The following is a 27423-nucleotide window of genomic DNA, read 5'->3' on the forward strand; positions in this document are numbered from 1 at the left end:
GCAGTATTCCTTTCTGGTGGATTTAGCTAAAAGTCAACTCTATGTGTTAACGAGCGTTCCATCGACATTTTAAGCTCATGTTTATAAAACATCTTTGATTTTAGGTTTATGTCCTTTCCTTTGCCCCCATATTCTTGATAGTAAAAATTGTTTCCTGTTTTTGAGTTAAGTGGTCAGGAACTGTATCGGACCCTCATTGTGTGCTCACCCTGTATGGGGACAACCAGAAAGACAGAGAAGTGGGAGCCTTTCTTCAGGTTTGAGCTGGGCACATTGCTACTGAAAATGAGGATTCTATTCCCCAACTCCTTTGTTGCTAGATAAGGCATTCTGGTCATTGAGATAAAAACTGTGAAAAGAGAGCTGACTCAGTTGGGAAGGGCTCTTTTTCGCCCTCTTGTTTTTTATTCTGCTCCTTCCAGAAGGATGAAAATGCAGATATGAAGGCTGGAGCTCTAGCTGCCTTCTTGGACTTCAAAGTGACTGTGAGGGTGGAAGACATGCTGAGGATGGTGGAGCAGACAGATAGAAGGGTCCTTGGAAGCATCCTGGGCTGCCATGCTAATCCTAGGCTACTTATCTTCAGTTTCCTTTACCCAAGAAAGAAAGGGATGCTTATTTTGTTTAAACCGATATATATATTTTTTCAACGTTTATTTATTTTTGGGACAGAGAGAGACAGAGCATGAACGGGGGAGGGGCAGAGAGAGAGGGAGACACAGAATCCGAAGCAGGCTCCAGGCTCTGAGCCATCAGCCCAGAGCCTGACACGGGGCTCGAACTCACGGACCGCAAGATCGTGACCTGGCTGAAGTCGGACGCTTAACCGACTGCGCCACTCAGGCGCCCCTAAACCGATATTTTTAAATAGTTGTTAAATATTTTAGTTTAAGTTCTCTGTTACTCGTAACCAAATTTATTACAGGTGTGTAGCTCTGGGCAATTTGCTCTTTGGCAATTTATGGGGTTGCTCAGAAAAGCTGAGGTGGGCCTCTTTGGGCCATTATCCTTCTTTGTTTTGTTTCTCACTTGCCTCGTGTGATCTTATCTACATCCTTGCAAGCTCTTCCTCTTTCCCCCTCACTCTTACAATCTTCTGCTGTCTCAACTGGGAGCCATACAAAGCTGGAAGGAGAAGATGGCATTGGAAAGATGAAGGTAAACAGGAGAAAGTTGTTGGGACATGACAAGTGAATTGGATACAGCCTTTGTCATCAACAGCACACTCCACTCTTATCAACTGAGACCAGGACCAGGTTTGTTAATGAGGGAGAAAAAATAGTGCTCATATTTCAGTTAAAATTCGTTCTTCCTTCCCTCCTTCATTTCACCTCCTTTCTTGGTCTTTCATTGACTTGTGAACCAGCCACCTTAGCCAAGAATCCCTAAGAATCTCAGGGATACACGACGCTCACTCTGACTATAGATAGGCTGTTTCTACATTGTGTGAGGATTCTTTTTTCCTGAGGAGAGTAAATTCCTTTAAAAGAAAAAAAAATTATTCCAATACAGTTCATACCTATTCCCAACAGATTCTGCAAAGCTGGGGGGGGGGGGGGCGGGGAGCCTAAGAAGAGGAATGGGGGAACTGTGAAGAAGAAAACAAACAAAAACACAGTTAAACAGTGAAAACGGGCTCGGTGGGCAGAAGACATGTCGAATTGTGTGCACCCTTTCCTGTGGAAATCTTTGTTCGGGACTGCAAGAGAGGCTCCTGCGGTGGGGTGCAGCTCTAGGAAGTTTTACGCATGAACAAGAAGCAGAATTTTAAGTTTTGCTGCTGAACAAAAGTAGCAAAAGAAGAGAAGTAGCTGAGACTTTTAGCCCCTGTGAGAGGTCACCTTGGGTGACAGAAACTTGGGATTTTCTGTCAACCTGCTCATGACTGCCCCACCTTTTAAATCTCTCATATTCCACAGTACTTTAATGTTTCTGCTTAAGTAGGGGCACCTGGGTGGCTCAGTCAGTTAAGTATCTGACTTCAGCTCAGGTCATGATTTTGTGGTTCAAGAGTTCGAGTCCTCCATGGGGCTCTGTGCTGACAACTTGGAGCCCGGAGCCTGCTTCGGATTCTGTGTCTCCCTCTCTCTCTGCCTCTCGCCTGCTCGTGCTCTGTCTCTCTCTCTCTCTCAAATATAAATAAACATTAAAAAAAAATCTCTGCTTAATTAAACTTTCTGCTCCTGATCCATGCCAACCTCCATTCTTTTTCTCACTTAGCTGAAATAGCCTTTCTTCAAACCATTTCCTTCCCTTGTTCAGAATGTACTGCATCCAAACTCCATGCCCTACCTCTTTCTCACTGGACCCTCTGCATATTTCACTCAGAACACTGACTCTATTATCTGGAAAGGTTCTGTTTGTGTCTGTTTTCTTATTGAACTCTGTACCTTGGATGCCTACCCCTTTGCCTAGCATAGAGACCCTTGTGTTGAGTATTTCTTGATCTTGGACAGGAGAGATAATCAATCATATTATCTGTCAAAGTTAAGTGGCCAATTATCACTTGCAAGGTACTAGTTAAAACACTATCCCTAAAATTAAAAAAAAAAAAGAGTATGTAAGAGAGAGAAAACTGCCTGAGGTTTGAAGATATAACTTTGAAAGCAGCTGAGAACAGTGAATGGGAAATAAATAAGTAAATAAAGATGATTTTTCGTTGAGATTATGAAATATTTTTTGCAATGGAGTGTCAGAAGCTTAGGCAATCACAACATGTGCTAATACAAAGCAGTACATATTATGTTGGTGCAAAAGCTAGCACCGTGGAGTTGTTTAGAGCATCCACTTGGGAGCCAAATTTCAAACTTCGTATTCTAACTCCACCACTTCCAAGCTGCATTAACTTAGGCCAGGTGCTTAATCTTTCTGTTTCTGTAGCTTCATGCCTCATGAAATGCAGATTCTACACACCTTTTTCATAGGACTGTTATGAGAATTAAAGGAGTTAATATCAATAAAGCACTTAGAAAAGTGTCTGGTACATAGAGTTATTTAAGTACTTATTCTTCTTCTTATTTTTGTTGTTGTTATAATTCTCTGACTTAATGCATGACCCATGACAATAAAAAGAGGGAAAAGGGAAGCTTGGAGGTCTAACACAGTTACATAGATAAATGCTAAGGGTAATATGGATTGAGATGGCAATTTGTATCAGGGCACCTGGGTGGCTCAGTCGGTTAAGTGTCTGACTCTCAATGTCAGTTTCAGGTCTTGATCTCAGGGTCTTGAGTTCAAGATCGCAATATGGGCCATCCATTACTTTAAAAGAGGCTCTTAAAATTATACTTTAGTTTTTAATTTTTTTTTTTTTTAAGTAGGCTTCATGCCCAGCATGGAGCCCAACGTGGGGTTGAGCTCATGATCTTGAGATCAAGACCTGAGCAAAGATAGGAGTTGGACACTTAACCGACTGAGCCACCCAGGTGCCCCAAAATTATACTTTAATAAACTCCTCGCTCTGAGAGTATACCCACAAGAAAAGAAGGCACATAGATTCCCTTGACCCCATCTCCCACTTTCGCCTTCTCTCTTGTGTCCATGCCAAATTTTGTGATTTATCATTAAGTACAAATAACGAGTTAAGTGCAATAAAAGATTCTTTTGAAATACATTTTGGAACCCATATAGAAGTTGTTTTAAGTACATAAAACCAGACAATTAGCTTTTGTTTGCTTTTGAACCCATATATTCATTGGAATTCTCAATTAAGCAGAATTTGGGAACAAAACTTTCCAAATCTTGATCTAAAGCCTTTTGTGAAAACAGCTTCATAATCTTCCCTTGATTTTATATTAGTAAGTATTTGTATTATCTGTAACTTTTAATTCTGACATATCTGACCTTTTAGGCTTCTAGGGACATTGAAAGTGTGAGTTTCTCAGCTATCAGTACTTACAGATTTTCCTCCCTCCCTCCTTTCCTTCCTTCCTTTCATCCTTCTTTCCTTCCATCCTTCTTACCTTCCTTCCTTCACTCCTTCTCCTCCTTCTGCTTTTTCTTCTTCCTCTTCCACTTCTTCCTCTTTTTCTTCTTTTCTCCTTCTCCTTCTCCTTCCTTTTGATAAGACTTAGAATATTTCAATCTTGTTTGATTCACTACAGTCTTCTTCACTGTGAAAACTGTTTCCTTCCACTATAATTAATTCAATAAATATTTAATAACCATCTATTCTGTGAAGGGATATAAGGTTCATAAAGGCAATCTCCATGTCCGTCATGTTTGTCACTGTGATTCAGATGCCAACTATGGCATGTTGCATATAATTGGCCACCCAAAAATATTTGGTAAAGAGATGTGAATAAAGGTCATATACTGAAGCCGTGGAGTGTAGAAGAACAAGCATAAGCTTTAGATGTGGGCTCCAATCCCATTTTTCCTAATTATTATCTGTGGTCTACAGTAAGTTGCTTAACTTTTTTTTTTTTTTGTAAATGGAGATAATACCTATTTTACAAGGATTATGGAAACTTAGCAAGATGATAGTTTATTAAAGCTCCTACTGAGTGTATAGTATGTTCCAGGGACTGTGTTTTAAATATAGGACTTTAAAAATTCAGTGGATTATAATTCCTGTTTCTAAGAAATTTCCACATAGTAAGACAAGTCACAGAATATTATGGAAATATGAGTGTTCAAAGTAGGGAGGAATGACATGTGCTTGAAGGTATCAGGAAAGGAGGTGGCATATGAAATGGCCCTTAAACGATAGGATTTCAACAATTAAAATGGGTAGGTACATCCAGATTAAATAAAGAGAACATAAGCAGAGAGGTATAAAGCAACCGAGTGTGACCGAAAAAAGGCCAGTTACTCTTGACTGAAACGTAGGGTTGATACAGGTAAGTGGGGAGAGATACACAAGAAATGTGGGGTGGGACCATATTTGTGGTGTCAGGTTCTTTAATCCAGTAGACAATGAGCAACTCCAGGGGGGCAGTCCTATGGAATAACAGGATCGAAAGGTGCCTAAGAGTGGAGTTACACTATTTCATCTAAGAGATAATAAAGGCCTGCAGCGAGAGGAGGGAGAGAGAATGCAGAAGACACAGTTGAGGCATATTTCAGAACTGACAGTGGTGTGTGACCAGCGCTCCACACAGAAGCACTGTGCAGGGGCAGGGAGGGACCCCAGTGACTGGAGCTATTTACACAGATGGGTAAATCGCAGGAAGGTGCTGTTTTTAGATTTCCAATATGGGTCAGCTTGAGGTTTGGGCTGCATCTCGCTGCCACCTTCTCTTTTTTCAGCCTCATCTCCACTTCTTCCATCTCTCTATCCACTAAGTAATTGGGCTTTCTATCCTCAACCTGACCCTGCGTTTATTGTCACCCTCCAATTCTGCTTCTCACTGGTGTTTCCTATAATACTCTCACAGCCGGGATGGCAACAGGTCAGGTCCTGGCCCGTAGGACACTCCACCCGCCAGATCCCCTATCGCCTTGGCCTGAGCACCTACCATGCTTGCGCCCCCAGGGCTCTTGGGCCAATAGGCAGGCCCTAGTTCTGGGACTCGACTAGCTATTGGTTGGCCGAGCCATGGTGAGAGATGGTGCGGTGCCTGTTGTCCGCAGCAGTGAGAGCTGTGGGAGGTTGTTAAGGCGACCGTTCGTGACGTAGCGCCGTGAGGCCCAGCAGCCCCCAGATGATTGGCTAGACGATCGGACGATCCTCTCTCATTGGTCGCAGGCTCAGCCGGCTCCGAGTGTGCGTAAGCCGAAGGTTCCTTCCGCTTCGCGTCTCCTTTGACTGGAGACAGACGGAGCGCCGGCGCCCCGGTTCGGTGACCTCTAGTGAAATCGGGAGGTGAGGCGAGCTGTAGCCCCGAAGTGGGGCGGGGGCGGCGGGGAAGCGGGATTAGGGCTGTGTTGATGGTGGTTCTCGGGCTCCGCCTGGCCCTGGAAAGGGGCAACCGGCAGCCCCTGAGGACCTGGCGGGAGCTGCAGTGGCGCCTTTGCGGGTGCGGGGGGGCCTGGTCCTTGGGAGGTGTAAGGAGACGTCCTTGAGGCGCGGCTGAGCGGCGGCCGCACCGATGCCAGGGAGGATCTGGGGCCCGGCTGGGCCTGAGGGGCGGGCGGCGGGCTGGCTTCTTCGTGGCTGCCGTCACCATCGGTGATCTGGCGGGGCGTAGCCGCGTTTTCTAGCCTAGTCCGAAGTAGTCGGTGTGGGCTACGCAGTCACTATCATCCGGGCGGAAAGGGTGCCCGGTCGGGTGACCCCGGAAGCCCCTCGATCCAAGAAATGCTGGGAGTGTGTGTCATGTGTCCCGCCGGCAGCTCGCGGAGAGGCCTCGAGAAGGACTATCTGGTGCAGGCGTTCACGCCCAGGCGCTGCTGTTCGTCAGCACCTTTCTTTAAAGTGCTGGGAAAGATTTCTGTAAATGCTGCTGACTAACACAGAGCCATGGAAGAACCATGCATCTGTAGAGATGTGTCTGGTCATTTACAGGAGCCACGAGTTGAGACAATACGGAGCCCAATGTAGGGATTTGCCCAAGGACTTAAAGGATTCCTCCTCCTTCTTTTTAAAGTTTATTTTGAAGGAGAGAGAGTGCGAGTGGGGTAGGGGCAGAGGGAGAGAGAGAGCGGGGAGAGAGAATCCCAGTCTCTGCCCTGTCAGCGCAGAGCCCGATGTGGGTCTGGAATTAACGAACCGTGAGATCATGACCTGAGCGGAAACCAAGGGTTGGAAGCTTAACCGACTCAGCCACCCAGGCGCCCCAAGGATTCTTCTTTTTCTATTCACCTCCCCCCTCTCTTCTCCCTCCTCATTTTTCTTTTTCGTAAGGGGCTTGAGCCTCCTTGGTGCTCATGTAATTGAGTCCAAACCTTGTAGATTTTCTGGAATTATTTGGTTTGGATTAGGAATATAGGTTTCAATATAGAATAGGCAATTTCTGCGGTGAGAGACGGCTGATGTACTCCATCTTAAATGGTCATTTGAAATACTTCATGGCTTGGTTGAGGACATGCCACCTTGGACTTCGTCGTGAAAAGTTATACGAAACATTTTTTTTCTGGGCCGTACTAAGTAATCATGCATAATTTCAGCATCTCAATATGGAGGATGTATTTTTTTGCGTGTGAGTATATTTTACTTTTCATGCAGTGAAAGTCGTTTTCTGATTTAGAGGTAATCTAGCAAAAGCCTGTAGTGTACTTTGGGATCGACTGTTTTTTGAGGTCCCGCTTTGTTGTGTTTTTCTAGGATTTGTGATGAACTTGGCAGTAAGTACAAATGGAATTTAGTAACATGAAGGTTAAGAAACTGTGCAAAGATTAATCATTAATATATGAAAACTTGGGTGTGGCGTGAGCATTTCATGATGGAGTGTGTATGTGTGTGCACACCCTCTTTTTGTTCTTGTATGATCTCCTTTTTAAACCGTGGATGGATAACTACATGTGTATCAGTATCTATTTAGGTTTGACCCATATAAAATTGTAGATATTTGAAATTTGACTTTTTTTTAAACCTACACAAGCAGCAGTTTCAGATGGCTCCACATAATACTTGTGTTTGTTAAACAACTTTGGAGCTCTAGCTTAGTAACTGAATAGAGATGTGACTCATAAAAGCATGTAAGAGAGTTGAATGTAGAATCCTGGTTTCCTGATTTCCAGTACTACATATATATAGTATATATATACTACATATATACATATACATATATGTATGTATGTATATGTATATATGTATATGTATATATATGTATATGTATGTATATGTATGTATATATTTATTTATTTACTAGAATACTAGTTTGAGCCGCAGAATGCTAAATCCTTTTGGAACTAAAAATGACTCAGTATAAGACATGGTTCTTGCCTTCAAAGAGTCAGAATGTACGCAGCAGTTACTTTGAGAGCCGTGTAAGATGGTGTATAATCAGATGCTGGAATGTGTGGCACAGGAGGAGTGTAGGGTGGGAGGAAAGAATTAGAGTCAGAGGCCAAAGCATCCTTTTCTGCCGTTGGCCGTGGTAGGTGGTTTCTTTGGTGCATTGGATTGGAGTTTGATGATTCCATTGAATTTAAATGATCTCTTCTTTTGAAGAATCTGTGAAATGTTTGGGGAATACTTCATTGTGCATAGGCAAGGTATACATTGCCTATTTAACTGTTTTTTTTGTTTTTTTTTTTTTTTAAGTAAAACTTACTTTTGTTGCTGCATGGCCTATATAGTGTCCATTGAATTCTCATGGGCTGTCCTGTAGCCTGCTTATGACACTTGGAACTGCTGATGAAGGTGGCATTTAACTACTTTGCATAATCACCAGGAAATGGGGAGGATGCCCGTGAGAAATGAGGTGGTGTATAATTATATGGTTACTTTTGACACACCTTGTACATTTGATTACTGAGTTTGTATTTCCAAATAGGTGAGATTCTCTGTTTGGGGCTGGTTCACAGGATCATGTGTAATTTTTTCCCTGAATGTTGCAAAGATGACTTTACCTAGGAAAGAAATGTCCCAGTATTGAAAATGCTACCATGAAATCTTTTTAAGGGACAACATGATGTACCTAATATATAATTGTGGGTTAATGATGCTAAACCAATTTGTGATCGAATTGGGGTGGTTTTCTGCTAGCAGCTCAGATTTTAATTCAACAGAATTAACTTTTTAATAGTGAAGGATACATTGACTTAATACGGAATAATGTAAGTTGAGAGTGTTTTGGCGGGGAGAGAGTGTTGGAAATTATTTTGACGTAGTGTTGAAATGTATTTTTAGTTGATTCATTTTCTGGAACATTGATGCTTGTTGATCCTTTAGACCAGCTTGCAGAGTTTTTGTTTTTTGCTAGAAGGATGTTATGTGATAGAAAACTGTCCTGAAAATCTAGGCTCTTAGAAGCCTTTTGGTGTAATGAAGTAGGATGCAAATCTATGATTATTACTCTCCAGTGCTTTAAGTCCAAGTCCCTGCTCATTTAATAGAAACTCTTTTTGTTATTGTTCATTTTCAAAAGCAGTGTATAGACTATAGCTTCTCTTCCCTACTCCATTCCGCTTTCATATGTTTCCAGAATTCTCTGCTTCAGCCCTTAACTGGAGTGGCGGGGTGGGAGGGGGAGGGCTAGCAGGTGGGCAGTTATATCTGTACCTTGTTGACTTATATTCATTTTTAGGTCTATTTCAAGATGTGTCAATAAAATGCATGCTACTCTAGTTTATGAGTTTATTTTCAATTAAGCAGGTATTTATTGAGCAACCGCTGTATGTGGATGCAAGGTGCTGGAGGATAAAATGCGGAACAAGACTCAGGGAGGAAGTTTGAAAAAGCATGAATAAACGCAGGCAGATGCATGCCGCATTTGTAGATCTTAGTGACTGCCAGCCTTTTAAAATTGAGACCCCCAGGAAGACATGGGAAGCCACTACACACACTCCTATATGTATAGTTTCAGGAACCCTAAACTTTTAAGAGATAATACCTAACCCATGCTACATGTTTACCTACAGCTGTTTTTTCTATTTTATTAAAAAATGTTCTGATTTGCAAAACTGATTTCATGATTTAATTGATCCAATGAAAGGTGGTTGCCTGCAGTCAGAAAGCCAGCTGCCCAGCTGGTGGCTGGAGCAGCTGAAATGGAGAGAATATAGAGTGACACAGTGGGAGATGACATTCAGTAATTACTTTGGTTCCTGAAAACTACTCTTATTTTCTGTCCCTTAGTCCTTAAGGTAGCGTATTTAACTTTCTTCTTCTTCATTTGTTGCCATTTAATTTACTGTCTTCAATAAATGAGTCATTTTCTTAGCTGTTACTGTAAACATGAGATTCCTTTGAATTCTTGCTAGTGTGTCAACCAGTAGCCTTACTTTAAAAATCTTAATTTGAAATAGATTTTTATGGGTAATGAAATACGCTTTATTGTAAGCATTAATTTTAGTCTAAGACGTTTTACAAGTTCCTGTATTGGAGACCAGTGACTATCAGATTTTTTAAAAATCACAGTATCGGAATGAACAGAGTTGGCCAGCAAGCATGGGGAAGTTTAGTCATGGTATTCGTTAGATCAGAATTACCTGTATCTTCTATTGGGAATTTTTGAATGTTACAGACATCTACTTTGGCCAGCCATCCTCTTCTTCTGTTACTGTTCTAGCATTTTATTAGCTGTAAAAATGGAAAAAGACTTTTTCTGGTGACAGCAACAGTAGGAAGTTTTATTAAACATCATTTTGCCACTAACAGTATGCCATGTTTTGAATGGAATGGAAGACTGTAATGGTTCTCTGCCTTCGAGGACAGGCAACAAGTAGATTGGTATTTGCCTTTTGTGTAATTGGAATACGGAGAATGAAGAGGGTGCTAATGCGCATTTTATGTCAGGGAAATTAGAAAACGAATGTGAACAGTTGTTTTTTACTTTTTTTTTTCTGTCTCATTGCTCTCCTCCTTAGCTCAGATAATATTGTGGCCTGAGATATTTATTTGGTTTCCTCATAAAAGCTTGAATTCTACAAATTGTAAGAAATAGCTGTTTTTAAGTTGGTTGCTAATAGAAGAATATTTAAGTGTTATGAGTAAAAAAGTAATATCAAAGTCCTCATTTTAATTTTATAATTATTTTCCAGCATTAATAAGGAACACTATCAAATAGTATTACTCATATGTATAAGACAGTGTGCCTACAAAAGCAGAGTTTACAATGCAGAATCTTCTTTTCCTAAAAATACAGTGAAATGTGTACTAAGTGTTCACACTTGATATTCCTTCCAGGATCCAAGGATTCTGTAGCTACAATGTTGTCAAGACTTTTCCGAATGCATGGCCTTTTTGTGGCCTCCCATCCCTGGGAAGTCATAGTGGGGACGGTGACACTGACCATCTGTATGATGTCCATGAACATGTTTACTGGTAACGATAAGATCTGTGGTTGGAATTATGAGTGTCCCAAGTTTGAAGAGGTTTGTAAAATTAATTTGATACTGACTAAATTACACTTTCAGTTTCTAAAGAGCATTTCCTCTTAAGAGATCATATAATCAAAAAAGTTCCAAGTAAAATTTTTATCTTAGTGTTCATGAACTTATCTCAAATTTCCATTTACTTACAGTGTTTGGAAACACACTGGAAATAACCTTTCTTCATGCCTTTTCTGCATAAGATGAGTGTAATTGACTTTACTTGAGAAAATAATAGCTTAAAGTGATTAACGGAGAAAAATGATGGGCTTTAAACAGTGGATTGTTGAAAAACTGTATTTAATTTTTGATATACATATTTAATATTTTTTATTTGACTTGTATTGTGCCTGTATTTATATTATTGTGACAAATATATAAACTAATGATGCATACAAAATAAAAATTCTTACATATCGTTGCTTGTTTTAAAAAGTAAAACTGTTGGGATTTTTTTCCTTGTGTCTTCCAACAGGATGTTTTAAGCAGTGACATCATAATTCTGACGATAACACGATGCATAGCGATCCTGTATATTTACTTCCAGTTCCAGAATTTACGTCAACTTGGATCAAAATATATTTTGGGTAATCATTTTATACATTCAACTTCTTTGTGCTATCAAATTGTTGTTTTGCTATAGAAATACATATTTTTGTTCAAATCCTGTATATGGAAACCTGTATATTGCTTAAAGTGCTGCCGCATAAATTCAGTGGTTTCCTTATTGGGAATAAATATTCTGATAGTTGAGATCTTAATAATCTGGAGAATATAATATTTCTTTCAGAATATTGTATGGGATTATGTTATTTTTATAATAAAGGATGGTTTTTTTCTCAGTTTGAGTTTTGTCATTTTAGGTATTGCTGGCCTCTTCACGATTTTCTCAAGTTTCGTATTCAGTACGGTTGTCATTCATTTCTTGGATAAAGAATTGACAGGCTTGAAGTAAGTATTTAAAGCATAAATATACTTTTTTTTCCAAGAAACAATGTTAACAATTTTTCTTCTCCAAGTTATAAAGTATTATATACATTTTCAAAAATTTATAGAAAATATGGGGAAAATTTTCATGTAGTCATTTAGCTAATGATAACACCTTTTGGTATTTATCCTTTCCTACCTGTTTTTACACTTAAACAAAAATTCTGAGATCACACTGTATATATTGCTTTGTAACTTCTTTATGCCTAATGATAGTTTATCAACATCTTTGCTTGCCCTTAGTGCTAAACTAAATTATTTCTGAGGAGTTTCTCGTATCCCTCTATGTGAATATATTGTAGGTCATTTACTAAACCCTCTAGGATTCGATTCTTAATTTATTTAATTTCCTCTATTAATAACACTATGGTGAATGTCTTTGTGGATAAATTTGTGTTCATATTTATTTTCAGAATATATTCCTAGGTGTGAGACAGTGGCTGTGTAAATTTTTAGGGCTTTTGAGTGCTGTTATTGCCAACTTTCTCTCCAGAAAGCTTGTTAAGTTTATCCTCCCACAAGTAGTGACCAAGTAAAAGAAATTACATGCATTTCACTTCTTTTCCCCCTGTGAATTCAAGAAAACATTTTTTACCTAGGATGTTATTTTGCTGTAAAATTATCAAAAGGTGTTTCTATGAAAATATATTGACATTTTTAACTTTACAAATAGTTTTTAATTTTGTTTGTTTATTTATTTTGAGAGAGATGGGGGGTGGGGAGACAGAGAGAGAAGGAGAGAGAATCCCAAGCAGACTATGTGCTGTCAGCACAGAGCCTGATGTGAGGTTTGATCCCACAAACTGAGAGATCATGACCTGAGCAGAAAGCAAGACTTGGATGCTTAACCAAATGAGCCACCCAGGCACCTCAACGTTACAAATAGTTTTAACAAATATTTTTGAGCAGTGAGTATGTTTAGCTTTGAGGATGTCACAGGGGAGTGAGTATAAGGTATACCTTATGGACTACAAAAAGGTACCTATACTAAAGAATCATACAGTGTATGGGGCAGGGGTTTTGTCTTAGAAAGCATTTTTAAGCTACGTTTTTTCATCTGATGAATGTTCCTGATCATCTTGATTTTTTTGCAGTGAAGCTTTGCCCTTTTTCCTACTTTTGATTGACCTTTCCAGAGCAAGTGCACTAGCAAAGTTTGCCCTCAGTTCCAACTCACAGGTAAGTATTATTTTTAAGACACAGATGTCAATATTGTTCTTTTTTTCAGTTTGTTTACATTATTAGGGCAGATTAATAGCTTCTTCACAGTTGAAGATTCACGAATTGCCCACAGTTTTAATTGTCAGGTCTTAAGACTGGTCTTTTTGGGTACCTAATAACTCAGTTATAATTGCATAGCTTCTGGAATTTGGGATCTCCATTTTCCTATTTGAAGATTTCAGAAATTAAGGTAATAAGACTTTTGGATAAGTAAGAGTGTTCCCCAGTGAAACCTATCAGAGAATAGGACAGGATGTAATAGAAGAGAGTCTGAGGGTAGATTGATTTCTAAAATTTTGGCATTACCACTTGCATTTTTTTCCATCTAAAGTTTTATCTTGGTGTTCATTAGTCACTGTAAAGAACCTAACATTTTCAGTAATCTTGCATCAGAGTATCTGAGTATAAAGTAGCTTGCCATTCTGCCTTGACTATGTATTTGATAACTGTCTCGAATACTTGAACATGTTGACAAGAGTATGATTTAGGTTTCATAGTATTAAGGTCTTAAAAAATTTGCAATTAAGAACTGTCAATTGTAACCAATATAAAATGTTGTAGTGTTTCATTATGTGGTATTTAGATGGCAGGATTGACGCACCACCTCAAAGGAATCCTCCCAAGAAGTATCTCACTCGGTGGAAAGGGAAAGCAGGGAGCTGGATATGACTTTTTTTAATCCTTTGCACCTGCAATGCCTGTTAGTGGTATTATATTGTCTATTTTACTCTTTGTATAGCACATTCGCTTTTAACAGAGGCCTTAGGATGCTCTCTGACTTTTTCCAAAGTTATTTTGAACCTTACCCTCATTGATATGTACGGTCTGTGTTTTAGGATGAAGTGCGGGAAAATATCGCTCGTGGAATGGCAATTTTAGGTCCCACGTTCACCCTTGATGCCCTTGTAGAATGTCTTGTGATTGGAGTTGGAACCATGTCAGGTTTGTAAGAGATTTTTAATGTTTTTTAAACTAAGTTTGTAGATGAAGGGAAAAAAGAACGTCTGAGATTACATTGGTTATTCTTTTTTCTTAAAAAATTTTTTTTTGATGTTTATTTTGAGAGAGAGACAGAGAGAGAAAGTGTGTGCATGCAAGTAGCGGAGGGTTAGAGAGAAGGGAGAGAGAATCCCAAGCAGGCTCTGAGTTGTCAGTGCAGAGCTCAACTTGGTGCTTGATCCCATGAACCATGAGATCATGACCTGAGCTGAATCCAAGAGTCGGAACTTAACTGACTGAGCCAGCCAGGTATCCCTGCATTGGTTATTCTTAAGTTCTGACTTTTAAAAGTGTAACATTATTCTTAAAAGGTTTTAACTGAATGAATGTGTGGATTTATCTGACCTTAATGTCTGACTGCTTTTGTGAAAACTTAGTAGCAGGTTAGTGATACTTAGTTTTCACGTTTGCTACCTTCTGTTTCTGTACTCCACCCTTTTGCTGATTTTGTGGTGTTTATTTTTTTGCTTAGTTTTTAACTAAGATTGTATTCTACGCTTCATCTTAGCCAAAAGGCCGAGAAGCAATAACCAGGATTGTATTCTAAGGCTCATCTGGGGCACCTTCCAGTGTACCTGCCCAGGCTAAGTTAGTGATTTGGTTCCTTGTGGGTTTTGTTTTTGTTGGTTTTTTGTTTTTTGTTTTTTTGGTTCTTTGTGTTTTTATTGTCCTGTAGGAGACAGTGGAAGCGTCAGAAGTGGGCCAGATGTAAGTTAGGTCCACCTAATAGGCTGGTTGGCAAGATTTAATCAGATGGTATGCAGTACATCTTACCGAGTACCTAGCATTGATCTCAACACGTTTCTTAATCCTTAATTAGATAGTAGAGAATTAGATGTTAAATATCAAACACAGGACGGAAGTTGTGGCCTGGCCTGGCCTGGAAATTTGCCAGAGTGAATATATCATGCTGTTGTTGTGAAGATTTCCTAATCATTAAAACTAGACTTTATGGCTTCCTCAGGGAGCTACTCTTAGTAATGACAATTGCAGCCTATTTCCTGGTGCCTGAGTGCCCTGGATAAGGGGCTTCATTCTTCACAGATAAATTATCTAGCTTTTATGAACGCAGTTGGTTGTCGTTACTTTTTTAGTCGAGGGCTCATCACTTGGTAGTATGTTAATACATGTTTCTTCTTTCTGAGGGTGAATTTATTATTTATTGTTTTTTAATCTGTCATTCAACATTTAGCAAGGAAGGTATTTTTAAAAAATGTTTTTTATTTGTTTAAAAAAAATGTTTTTAATGTTTATTTTTATTTTTGAGAGAGAGAGACAGAGTGTGTGAGTGGGGGAGAGGCAGAGAGAGAGAGGGAGACACAGAACCCGAAGTGGGCTTCAGGTTCTGAGCTGTCAGCACAGAGCCCAATGCGGGGCCTGAACCCACAAGCCATGAGATCAACATCCGACTCTGGCTCAGGTCATGATCTCGCACCTTGTGGGTTTAGGCCCTGCGTTGGGCTCTGAGCTGACAGCTCAGAGCCGGGAGCCTTCTTTGGATTCTGTGTCTCCATCTCTCTGCTTCTCCTCTGCTCACACTCTGTCTCTCTCTAAAATAAATAAACAATAAAAACATCTTTTTAAAATAAAACAAAAAAGTACTTAAAAATACAATATGTGTTTTTGTTCTATTATTTAGTCATATGATCTGTTTAGAATTCAGAAATAAAATAGACTGTTGAGTTTTTTGTTATTCTAGTTAGCAGTTTTATAGGAAGAGGGAATGATTTTTTTATTTACATTTCAAAACATTTTTATATTTAATATGAGTGACATCAGAAATATGTGTTATATTCAAGTTTATTTGTAAAGTTGAGGGAATAGGATTTGGTAATCAAAGGTATTTTTCAGCTCTCTAATTCTGCTAACCTTCTGTTTGGGACATATACCACGTGATACCTTAAACATTTTGTAATGGAACATTTGTTAATTTTGGATCTTGAGTTGTCTTTTTGCATTATTTAATTTTTCAAACAGATCCATGAAATTCATCAAAATTATAAGAACAGCAATAGCCACGATAGAGGTTGTACTGAAATTAGAGTTCATTTAGTGCACATAAAGTATTTATTATGATACTGAATCCGGAATGGCATAACTGGCAGTATGTTTTACTTTAATCAAAAGTAAATCAAAGGTAAATCCACAGGTGAATTGCTTTTCTGGCAAAGAGTGGAATTGGATCCAGACTGTGGGAGGTTGACTCATCAGAGTAGCCTGGCCTTGTTAATCCCTATTTCAAAACTGATTGCTACCATTTGATAAAAGGGGATTATCATATGTAAATTAAATACAATGACTGTGCCTGGCATTGTGGTGTTGGAGACCTGGGAGGAGACAAGTTCTCCCCCCCCCCCCCCCCCCCCCCCAGAGGGAGTTATTCCTGTTCTAATGCTTGGTATCACCTTGGAGTTCCTCATTTCTTTTTCCAGTAGATAGGAAAGAGTTTAATATACTAATGTTTTCTTGTATTTGTCTACCTAGAGGAAAGGTCCCTGTGATGTATGTAGCATCAAAAATATAGGTACTTTACTAATTATACATTTAATTTTTCTCTAACCAGGGGTGCGTCAACTTGAGATTATGTGCTGCTTTGGCTGCATGTCAGTTCTTGCCAACTACTTTGTGTTCATGACTTTCTTCCCAGCTTGCGTTTCCTTGGTTTTAGAGGTAAGAGCTGTTCTTACGGCATTAGTAGAAGAGTAACGTTTCTCATCAAATCTGTTCACTTAAATAAAATCAGTACCTTCTAATGTAACACTGGTTTACTTTGTAGCTTTCTCGGGAAAGCCGTGAGGGTCGTCCAATTTGGCAGCTGAGCCATTTTGCTCGAGTTTTAGAAGAAGAAGAAAATAAGCCAAATCCTGTTACTCAGAGAGTTAAGATGATTATGGTAATTTCATAGTTTTCTTTTCCCTTCTGTATTTTCAGTTCCAGTGTTCCATATGTTCTGTTCATATGTTCTGCTTTTTGATTTTTTTCTCCTTCCTGTTATCTTTCTACATTTTTTGTCTCTTTCATTGATGTTCCTCTTTCTTTTTTTTCCTTGTCTCTCATTTCTTTGAGGCTCCTAGTGTCTCTCCCCTAAACAGATGTTTCAAATTCCTTTGCTTTATTTCTCTTTGCAAACCTGTTTTTTTGCAACGTTTTCAGTAGTTTAGTAGGCCACTACTTTAGTCCCAGAGCAAGTGCAGGGCTTTCTTTTCATGCTGAGGGGAGACCATGAAGGATGGTGCCTGGCTATCCAGTTGCTAAGGATGAGAAGTTTAGGTGGCATTGATATGCAGAGGGTATATAATTTATAACATTTTATTTCAGTCTCTAGGCTTGGTTCTTGTTCATGCGCACAGTCGCTGGATAGCTGATCCTTCGCCTCAAAACAGTACGGCAGAAAATTCTAAGGTTTCTTTAGGATTGGATGAAAGTGTGTCCAAGAGAATTGAACCAAGTGTTTCCCTCTGGCAGTTTTATCTCTCTAAGTAAGTTACCTGAGACCTGCTTTGTTGTGTATTAATCATAGTAGTCTAGTTACTAAAAGTTTAGGTTGTACCATTTTAATTTCTGAGTAATAACTTTTTAATTTCCTTTCTTTTATTTAGAATGATCAGCATGGATATTGAACAAGTTATTACCCTTAGTTTAGCTCTCCTTCTGGCTGTCAAGTACATCTTCTTTGAACAAGCTGAGACAGAATCTACACTCTCATTAAAAAACCCTATCACATCTCCTGTAGTGACCCCTAAAAAAGTCCCAGATGATTGTTGTAGACGTGAACCTGTACTGGTCAGAAATAGCCAGAAATTCCATGCAGTGGAGGAAGAGACCAGGATAAACAGAGAAAGAAAAGGTGATTTCTTGTTCCTCTTTATTTTCCATTTTTCCAATACTGATTTGTTCAGAAGCTGAGTTCGTGTTAAAATGTATGTTCACTGTTGTGAGATTTCGTTTGGTTTCTTGAACAGTTGAGGTCATAAAACCCTTAGTGGCAGAAACTGACACCTCCAGCAGAGCTACATTTGTGGTTGGTAACTCTTCCTTACTTGATACTTCACTGGAACTAGAGGCACAGGAACCTGACATTGAACTTCCCATCGAGCCTCGGCCTAATGAAGAATGTCTACAGATACTTGGGAATGCAGAGGTGAGGAAAATAAAGTTAATTCAAGCTTTGTATCTTTTTGATTTTTTTAAGAAAGGAAGGAAGGAAGTTCTCGCTACTGAGTACTTAATAAGTTCTGGGCACCGTGTTACGTGGTTTGCAGGTAGTGGTCTTTTTTATTCCCCACAACTTTGTGAGATAGTTGGAATTACCTCCATTTTTCAGATGAGAAAGAGAAAGCTGAGGCTCCAGGAGGCGTATTTCCCAAAGTAATACATTATTTAGGAAATGGAAAAGCAGAGATCAAGAGTCCAAGATTTACTGACTCAAGAGACAGTGCTCTTTACCCTTTACTACCGTTTGCCAGAGAGATGAGCCACTACTCTATTCTCATGTGTGTTGGGGCCTAGAAAAGGTTTCGTTCAAAAACGAGCTTCAAAGACAGAAGAAAAGTTTTTTGTTTTGTTTTCTTTTTGGTTTGCTTTTTAATAAGCTTCATGCTCACCAGACGCTTGTTTTCCTTTCTGACATCTGAGGGGGTATTCTGCCTACACGGCCGTAGGAGTTAATTCATGCTTTAGTGTGACTTTGTGTTCCATCCATATCTGCTTAATCATTCCTAATTTATGTGCACATGAGTGAGAGTAGCATCATGTTTGTTTTTCTTTCACCTTCCCTCATTGCTATTAACATGTGTGCCAATTTTTGAACTGTTTTGCTGTATACAGAGTTACCAAAACTTAGAGGGTGGCCATCAGAATCTTAATTGTGGTTTTGTTTTGTTTTATTTTTCTATGAACTTCCCTTGCAAAATTTGGTGTTTTGGTTTTACATTTGTTTAGGGCCACATTTTTATAGAGAATTTGCTTTCATTTTGATATTCTTATTTCCATTCAAATCATCTTTAGAACTCCAAAGTTCTTTGGGTTCTCCTCTACTGAGCATTGTTTGTATTAAATGGTGTATTTGTTATGAAGAATACGAAGTGCACTTCAAATTTTTTGTCATCCCCCTCCCACAACTCCTTCCCATTTTTTTTTTTTCATTTCTTTAGAAAGGTGCAAAATTCCTTAGTGATGCTGAGATCATCCAATTAGTTAATGCTAAGCATATCCCAGCTTACAAGTTGGAAACTCTGATGGAAACCCATGAACGAGGTGTATCTATTCGCCGACAGTTACTGTCCAGAAAACTTCCAGAGCCTTCTTCTCTCCAGTATCTACCTTACAGGAACTATAATTACTCCTTGGTATGTTTTCTTGATTTGAGAAAGTTTGCTTTTGTAGCTTTTTAGTCTTGTAGCTTTAGTCTTCAGCTTTTTAGTCTTTTCTTTTTTTGTTTTTTAATTTTTTTTAAATATTTATTTCTGAGAGAGGGAGAGAGAGCACAAGCAGGGAAGGGGCAGAGAGAGAGGGAGACAGAATTGGAAACGGGCTCCAGGCTCTGGGCTGTCAGCACAGAGCCCGATGCAGGGCTCGAACTCACAAACCGTGAGATCATGACCTGAGCCAAAGTCGGACGCTTAACCAGCTGAGCCACCCAGGCGCCCCTAGTCTTTTTCTTGACTAGTCTTTTGTATGTACATAATTTTATAAAACATTTGTTTAATTACTTCACTGTAATTTTGTATTCTGCTTATGATTATAGGTCCTAGAAATTCAAAATATTTTTCCTGTTGTTTATAGTCATTGTCAATGACTTTTGTACTTTTAAATACTTACAAGGAGTAGATAAAAATGTTGAAAAATAAAGGGTTATGTTTGAAAACAGTTTTGGATGAGAAGGGCTGTGTATTTGTGATAGCAATTTTCACTCAGTACCTGACTTCCCCTTTTAGGTGATGGGAACTTGTTGTGAGAATGTTATTGGATATATGCCCATTCCTGTTGGGGTGGCAGGACCTCTGTGCTTGGATGGAAAAGAATACCAGGTGCCGATGGCGACAACAGAAGGTTGTCTTGTGGCCAGCACTAACAGAGGCTGCAGAGCAATAGGTGTAAGTAGGCATTTCTGTATTTGTCTGTTTTAAGATATGCACTAGGCCAGGCAATGAGAAGAGATCTGAGGCCAAGCAGAAGTGTTTTCAGGATTAACGTGCTTCCGTAACGTCCTCTGCATAGCTTGGTGGAGGTGCCAGCAGCCGAATCCTTGCAGATGGGATGACCCGTGGCCCAGTGGTGCGTCTCCCCCGTGCTTGTGACTCCGCAGAGGTGAAGGCCTGGCTGGAGACACCTGAAGGGTTCACAGTGATAAAGGAGGCTTTTGACAGTACCAGCAGGTGTGTGTGGGGTTTGTATATGCATTTATGTTTATTTCAGAGCTGGTGTCGTCATCTGTGATCGCTAAACATAACTGTCGACATACTGCCTGCTTCGGGTGATGTACCAAAATCTGAACTTTAAGTCCATTTATTCAAAATGAGTACTATTTACCCTTGGGGCAGAATGTTGGTCCAAATGAATACCTCCAGAGGAGTAAATAGGGAAAAATAGTGTGATCTAGTAAGTTTGTGTGTTGGTTTTATAAGACTCAGGTTTTGTTTTTTTGGGTTTTTGGTTTATTTAGTTTTTTGTTTTTTATTTTGTTTTTTTGATGTGTATTCATTTTTGAGAGAGAGAGAGACAGAGGGTGAGTCATTTTTGACAGAGAGAGAGAGAGAGAGAGACAGAGGGTGAGCAGGGGAGGGGCAGGGCAGAAAGAGAGGGAGACACAGAGTCCAAAGCAGGCTCCAGACTCTGACCTGTCAGCACAGGGCCTGATGCGGGGCTCAAATTCACTAGCCATGAGATCATGACCTGAGCTGAAGTTGGACGCTTACCAGATTGAGCCACCCAGGTACCCCTATTTTGGTTTTTTTGTTTCAGTTTTTTTTTTTAATTTTTTTTTTTTAACATTTATTTATTTTTGAGACAGAGAGAGACAGAGCATGAACGGGGGAGGGGCAGAGAGAGAGGGAGACACAGAATCGGAAGCAGGCTCCAGGCTCTGGGCCATCAGCCCCAGAGCCTGACGCGGGGCTCGAACTCACGGACCGCAAGATCGTGACCTGAGCTGAAGTCGGACGCTCAACCGACTGAGCCACCCAGGCACCCCTGTTTCAGTTTTTATTTAAATGTTAGTAAGTTAACATATAGTTGTAATATTGGTTTCAGAAGTAGAATTCATTGATTCATCACTTATAATACCCAAGGCTCATCACAAGTGCCCTCCTTAATGCCCACCCCCACCCACTTCTCTCCATCAGCCCTCAGTTTGTTCTCTATCATGAAGAATCTCTAGGGATTCCTGGGTGGCTCAGTCAGTTAAGTGTCAACTCTGGATTTTGGCTCACGTCATGATCTCATGGCTTGTGAGATTGAGCCCGAGTCAGGCTCTGTGCCAAATATCTGGAGTCTGCTTGGGACTCTCTCTCCCTCTCTCTCTGCCTCTCCCCGACTCGTGTGCACATGCACTGTCTCTCTCTTTCTCAAAACAAATAATAAACATTAAAAAAGAAAAAGAATGAAACAGTTGAATTAGAAATCTCCATGAGTATTCTCTTATGTGTAAAATCAGCTAAAGTAGATTTTTAAGATAACTTGCATCTTCTTAACAAAATAAAAAACATTCACTTTTGTTTATAGATTTGCACGTTTACAGAAACTTCATATGAGTATGGCTGGTCGCAACCTTTATATCCGTTTCCAGTCCAGGTCAGGTGATGCCATGGGGATGAACATGATTTCAAAGGTGAGCCTAATAGACTATAATAGAGTTTGTAAGACTGAATTCCCCAGGGGAGGGGAACTGGGTGTCAGGGAGGTAAGAGTGGGGAGTAGACTCACTGTATATGTTCTCCTGTATTTTTGAATTTGGTGCCGTGTGCATATACTAATTCAAAGGGTTCATTGATGGAAAGATTTTTATTGAAAGCTAAATCTTGATTCATGTAACTTATCAGGCATTTATTGGCTCTGATATATTTTTGTATTTGATATGTTTAATTTAGATGGAGTATTATGCATGTTCTGGGCCTACTCAGAAGGGGTGGGAGGATTCTTGGGGTTACTGTTCCTTGGCTTTGTCCTATAAACTTTGAAAGCTCACCTCTTTTAGAGACCTCAAGACTTGCATTTAAGAGGCCAAGTTCTTGCATGTAGTCCATTTATCTCCTTAGAAGAATATTGTGTATGGTTTACATTTTATTCTACTGATGTTTTCTGATTTACAGATACTATTTTTTATTTACAAATATTCACAAATGTAAAATGTTAAAGTCAATTAGGTTAGCAAGATTTATTTTGTAGTTTAACCAGAGAGAGAAGAGGGGGGAATAATGACTAAAAACTTAAGTTTTAAAAGTTGCCAATAAATAGTATAGTGGTTCCTCAAAAAATTAAAAATAGAATTATGATCCAGCAATTCCACTTCTGGGTATTTACCCAAAAGAGTTGAAAACTAGGTTTCAGAGACTTATTTGTGCCCCTCTGTTCATAGCAGCAGCATTCACAGTAGCAGAGAGGTAGAAACAACCCAAGTGTTCATGGACAGATGAATGGATAAATAAAATGTTGTGTGTACATATAATGAGATATTATTAAACCCTAACAAAATAGGAAATTTTGACATGCTAGATGAACCTTGAGGTTCACTTGCTAAGTTAAATAATCTGGCTAATAAAAAAGACAAATACTATGCAAATTCACACTTGCGAAGTACCTAGATTAGTTAAATTCATAAAGACAGAAAGTGGAAGGGTAGTTGCCAGGGGCTGAGGAGAAAGGGAAATAGGGAGTTGTTTAATGGGTTTGGAGTTTCAATTTTGCAAGACAAAAGAGTTCTGGAGATTGGCTGTACCGACAGTGTGAATGGACTTAACCCTGATGAACTGTACACTTGAAAATAGTTAAGATGGTAACTTCTATGTTATATGTATTTTACCACAGTTGAAACAGTTTTTTTAATTGCCAGTTAGTATGTTGGGCTACTGAGATATGGGTTGTTAACTGAATTAATTTCACTTAATTGGAAGTCTTGTTTACAGTTTTGTAAGGTAAATCCCAATGACTTCCCATTAACCACAGGATTTACTTTTATGTCTGACTTCTCTTTGCAGACTTGCTAACTTGGGTTTTTAGGTAACAATTTAATAACTAGAAGAGAGAATTTATTACTTGTTGATCATGGGTTGAGTTACTACCAGTGACATGATGATGAGTATTATATTCTCACTGAATATTTTTTAATTCATTTTTTAATTTTACTATTCTCATTATTTCCCATCTACATCCTGTTCACCCGTGACTATGAAGAACTTTGTTTTCATTCTTAGAAAGAAACATAGGAGTCTTATTTCTTTTCTTTTAATGTTTATTTTTGAGAGAGACACACACACATAGTGTAAGCAGGGGAAGAGCCGAGAGAGAGGGAGACACAGAATCTGAAGCAGGCCCCAGGCTCTGAGCTGTCAGTACAGAGCCTGACGCAGGGCTCAAACTTACAAGAGGTAGATCATGACCTGAGCCAAAGTCGGACACTTAATCCACTGAGCCACCCAGGCGCCCCCATAGGAGTCTATTTCTGACTGAGAAGTTAGTCACTGTGATGGTTAATGAAACTTTTATTTTATGCTCACTTCCTTTGAAGTATATCATATTTAGAAATATTGTAGTTACTGTGTTTATAAGTATTAGTATTACTAGATACAAATAAAGCCTCTGATCTATCAATAGCTTTGTACATTTTAATTTTGTTGTGTTGTTGACAGGGCACAGAGAAGGCACTTTCGAAACTTCATGAGTATTTCCCTGAAATGCAGATTCTAGCAGTCAGCGGTAACTATTGTACTGACAAGAAACCTGCAGCTATAAATTGGATAGAGGGAAGAGGGAAGTCTGTGGTTTGTGAAGCTGTCATTCCAGCCAAGGTTGTCAGAGAAGTGAGTGATTGGATGATCATTTTATTTTGTAAATTGGTTTAAAAATTGGGAAAGGAATATTAACATTCTAAGTGAAGTTTAACATATGGACGGACGTGTTATGTTAAAGATGACTGTGGGATCACATCTTGCCCACCTGTGTGTGGTATTCACAGGAACAAGCTTTACTGATACTCTTCACTGAGGACAAGGCCTCAGTGGGGCCGTATCTGAACTCTGTCGGTTTCCGGAGGACAGAAAGATAGAGCTGGGTAACATGCCCTGAGTCTTCTGGGAGAACATGTAAAATGTGCACAACTCTGTTTGCTAGGTATTAAAGACGACTACGGAAGCTATGATTGAGGTCAACATTAGTAAGAATCTGGTGGGCTCTGCCATGGCCGGGAGCATTGGAGGTTACAACGCCCATGCGGCGAACATCGTAACCGCCATCTACATTGCCTGTGGACAGGTGAGGGCTCCAGCCTCTCCTTCTCTTGTCTTGGGTTGTTCTAAGTTGAGAGAAGTTTTATACTTCTCCTTTTTATTTTTTCAGGATGCAGCACAGAATGTTGGTAGTTCAAACTGTATTACTTTGATGGAAGCAAGCGGCCCCACGAATGAAGATCTGTATATCAGCTGCACCATGCCGTCTATAGAAATAGGAACTGTGGGCGGTGGGACCAACCTGCTCCCTCAGCAAGCTTGTTTGCAGGTATGACGCCTCAGCCCCAAAGCCAGACCTCAGGCCAGTTCTGACTTGCTGGGTCACCAGCAAGGCCAGAACCTCAGGCCAGTTCTGACTTGCTGGGATTCTCTGTTTCTGCCTGACATCCCATGTCACTCAGCTGTATTTTAGCTGGTCTTGTCATTCTTTTGCTTCTGACCAGCCTAACCCATTGTGTCGAAGCAAGCATGTTGAGACGTGTGCTTAGTAAATGAGAAGGTAGATTAAGAGAGTAAATGAATGTTCATCTATTCTGATTAAGTGCCCTGCAGACCAGGCTGTGGATGTTATGTTAACTATGGTGCATGTTATTGTGAGTACTGGCTGTCAAATCTTGGAGATTGTATACTTCTGGAATCCGTTCTATTCTTACGCCATTGTAGTTGCCCTTATTTTAGCTGATAGAGAAGGAAGTTGTTGCCATGAGTTTAAGGGCGAGTCCCGCTGTGTCTCTCCCTGGCTGCAGATGCTAGGTGTTCAAGGAGCATGCAAAGACAACCCTGGGGAAAATGCCCGGCAGCTTGCCAGGATCGTGTGCGGTACAGTAATGGCCGGGGAATTGTCACTGATGGCAGCGTTGGCAGCCGGACATCTTGTCAAAAGTCACATGATTCACAACAGGTAAGACTTACAGATTTACTTAACATGTTTTCCTGTACTTAAAAATGCAGTACAAAAAACCTACTACTCACAGACAATAGTCCTAACTTAAAATTCTGCATTCCTGATACTTTATATATTCCTGCTTTGTCTTTTTCTGCCATAGGTCAAAGATAAATTTACAAGACCTCCAAGGAACTGGCACTAAGAACACTGCTTGAATAGTCTGACAGATCTGAACTGAAACACGGGCATTGGGTTCTAAAGGACTAACATAAAATCTGTGAATTAAAAAGCTCAGTGCGGTGTTATGTTGAGGATGAATAGACATGATCTGTGAGGTGACTGCTTGGTGTTTGGCTCTTTCAGGGATCCTTCTTTCCATGCAGATTTCTCGGATCTGAAAATAGTGTAGTGCTTTATGTGCTGTGCTCTCTGGAAGGAAAGATCTCAACATGGATATCATGCTCTGAACATCACAGATTGTAACCTACAGCTCACTTCTGAAAGAGAATACGAGATGGAAACAAGTGTTTTCTTTTGATGAAATCCATGGAGTTCGTGGTGATTAGTGTGAGATTGACCCTTCTCTCCATCCTCCCCTCCCTCCTGGTTGAAAATGGAGTTTTAAATTATACTGTAGCTGACAAACTGATTTCATAATTAATTTATTGAGTCTGGGTTATAGAACTTAAATAAGAGCTAAGTTTATTTTTTGTAAACTAATAATTCATTTGGTGCTGGTCTCTTTTGATTTCTTTTTGGGTAGCCATTGTGATTCTTCAGAAGGGGGCCTACTTTCTTCAAGGGAAGAATTACTCTTATTCCCAAACTACTGAATAATGTGCTAAGCAGTGCTAATAGTTCTCTGTCAAGAAAACAAATCACTGCATTCATCTCTGTAGGCTATTTGTTCAGAGAGGCCTCTTGTCTAAATATAAAGGTCTGTCTCGATTGCTAGAACATTTCTTGTAGTGTAAGACTTTAAGAAACAAGAGTTTTGCACTCTTAAATATACGAGAGCTCTTAATATTGCTTAGACAAAGGGGACTCTCTTTATCAAGAACGTACAAGTCTGACCTCTGAGAGCTCAGAGGTTGGAAAACACAGGCTTGAAAAAAATGCCGTTTCTCTAAGCCAACTTTAATTTCTTAAAAGACTTAAATTTATTTAGCTGAAAAATCTAGGTGGTTTTTTTGTAAAGAACTGTATCAAATCTGTATATGTTGTAATAAAACTTCTTATGCTAGGAGTTTATTGAAAGTGTTCAAGAAATAAATAAAAATCAACTTGTGTACTGATAAGACACTCTAAGCTTGGGCCAGAAAACAGAGGTGTTTAATGTTGTCCAGGAAACCCTGGCTTGCCTTTCAAGCCCAGTGAAAGGGAAAGTCAGCTTTCAGAGCCAGTGAAGGTGCCACATGAATGGCCCTGGAGGAGCATACTTTGTTCCTGTGGCCAGGAGGTTGGTGACCAAAACATTCACACAAGGCTCTTTGGATAGACCCATAAAGGCTCTTTGCTTCCTCAGGGGGTCAGCAGAGTTGTTGAATCTTAACGTTTTTTTAATGTACAAGTTTTGTATAAATAATAAAGAACTCCTTATTTTATATTACATCTAATGTTTCAAGTGTTGGTCTTGGAGAGAGAAGATGGACTCTGAAGGACATTCCAGTAATGCCGTGGCAGCATGGAGAGCCTCTGAGTGATTGTGTCTGCATTACTGTTGTGGAAGATTGACCTTTGCTGTTGTATGTAAAGTTTAAATTGCTTCCGTTGTGACTTGCAGCCAGTGACTTCTTATTTATCCGAACTTTTCATGGAAGTGGCAGTGAAAAGTGTGAGTCTTCATTCTGGTGACTGTAACCAATATTGTCTTGCTAAATGAATGTTTTGTACAATTACTGAATTGTATACATTTTGTTATACTTTTTTCCCAGTTCCAGTAAATTATGAAAAGGAGGTTAATATTGA

General features: G+C 39.6%; 2 protein-coding genes across 3 annotated transcripts; one reads left to right on the forward strand and one right to left on the reverse strand.

The window, feature by feature from the left end:
• Positions 1 to 1566: 1566 nt before the first annotated feature.
• Positions 1567 to 6277, reverse strand: LOC123386685. The gene is made up of 2 exons (XM_045062166.1): positions 5460 to 6277; positions 1567 to 4134 (listed from the first exon to the last, which is right to left on the reverse strand). Exons 1-2 carry the CDS (start codon positions 6108 to 6110, stop codon positions 3973 to 3975), a joined length of 813 nt encoding a protein of 270 aa, XP_044918101.1. The 5' UTR covers positions 6111 to 6277; the 3' UTR covers positions 1567 to 3972.
• On the forward strand, positions 5671 to 27423 carry HMGCR (3-hydroxy-3-methylglutaryl-CoA reductase). 2 transcript variants are annotated; one of them, XM_003981075.6, is made up of 20 exons: positions 5671 to 5806; positions 10736 to 10923; positions 11396 to 11507; positions 11784 to 11871; positions 13002 to 13086; positions 13965 to 14070; positions 16691 to 16797; positions 16904 to 17020; positions 17446 to 17606; positions 17727 to 17974; positions 18090 to 18268; positions 19281 to 19475; positions 20064 to 20222; positions 20347 to 20504; positions 21850 to 21955; positions 23973 to 24143; positions 24454 to 24594; positions 24679 to 24837; positions 25316 to 25470; positions 25616 to 27423. In XM_003981075.6, the coding sequence occupies exons 2-20, from the start codon at positions 10759 to 10761 to the stop codon at positions 25668 to 25670; spliced, it is 2667 nt and encodes an 888-aa protein (XP_003981124.1). In that variant the 5' UTR covers positions 5671 to 5806; positions 10736 to 10758; the 3' UTR covers positions 25671 to 27423. The 2 variants fall into 2 exon arrangements, with proteins under 2 accessions (XP_003981124.1, XP_019691200.1); XM_019835641.3 differs by lacking the exon at positions 5671 to 5806 and adding an exon at positions 6806 to 7082.

This window comes from Felis catus, chromosome A1 (genome assembly GCF_018350175.1).
Source record: "Felis catus isolate Fca126 chromosome A1, F.catus_Fca126_mat1.0, whole genome shotgun sequence".
Lineage (NCBI taxonomy): Eukaryota > Metazoa > Chordata > Mammalia > Carnivora > Felidae > Felis > Felis catus.

Excerpts from the sequence above, each read along its gene's own strand:
- LOC123386685 (XM_045062166.1), bottom strand. The coding sequence starts at position 6,110 with ATGGTGACGGCAGCCACGAAGAAGCCAGCCCGCCGCCCGCCCCTCAGG. Across the intron at positions 4,135-5,459 it reads GCCCTGGGGGCGCAAGCATG|TGGAAGGAAACAGTTTTCAC; the intron begins GTAGGTGCTCAG and ends AATTAATTATAG.
- HMGCR (XM_003981075.6), top strand. The coding sequence starts at position 10,759 with ATGTTGTCAAGACTTTTCCGAATGCATGGCCTTTTTGTGGCCTCCCAT. Across the intron at positions 14,071-16,690 it reads TGGAGTTGGAACCATGTCAG|GGGTGCGTCAACTTGAGATT; the intron begins GTTTGTAAGAGA and ends TTCTCTAACCAG. Across the intron at positions 21,956-23,972 it reads GGATGAACATGATTTCAAAG|GGCACAGAGAAGGCACTTTC; the intron begins GTGAGCCTAATA and ends TGTTGTTGACAG.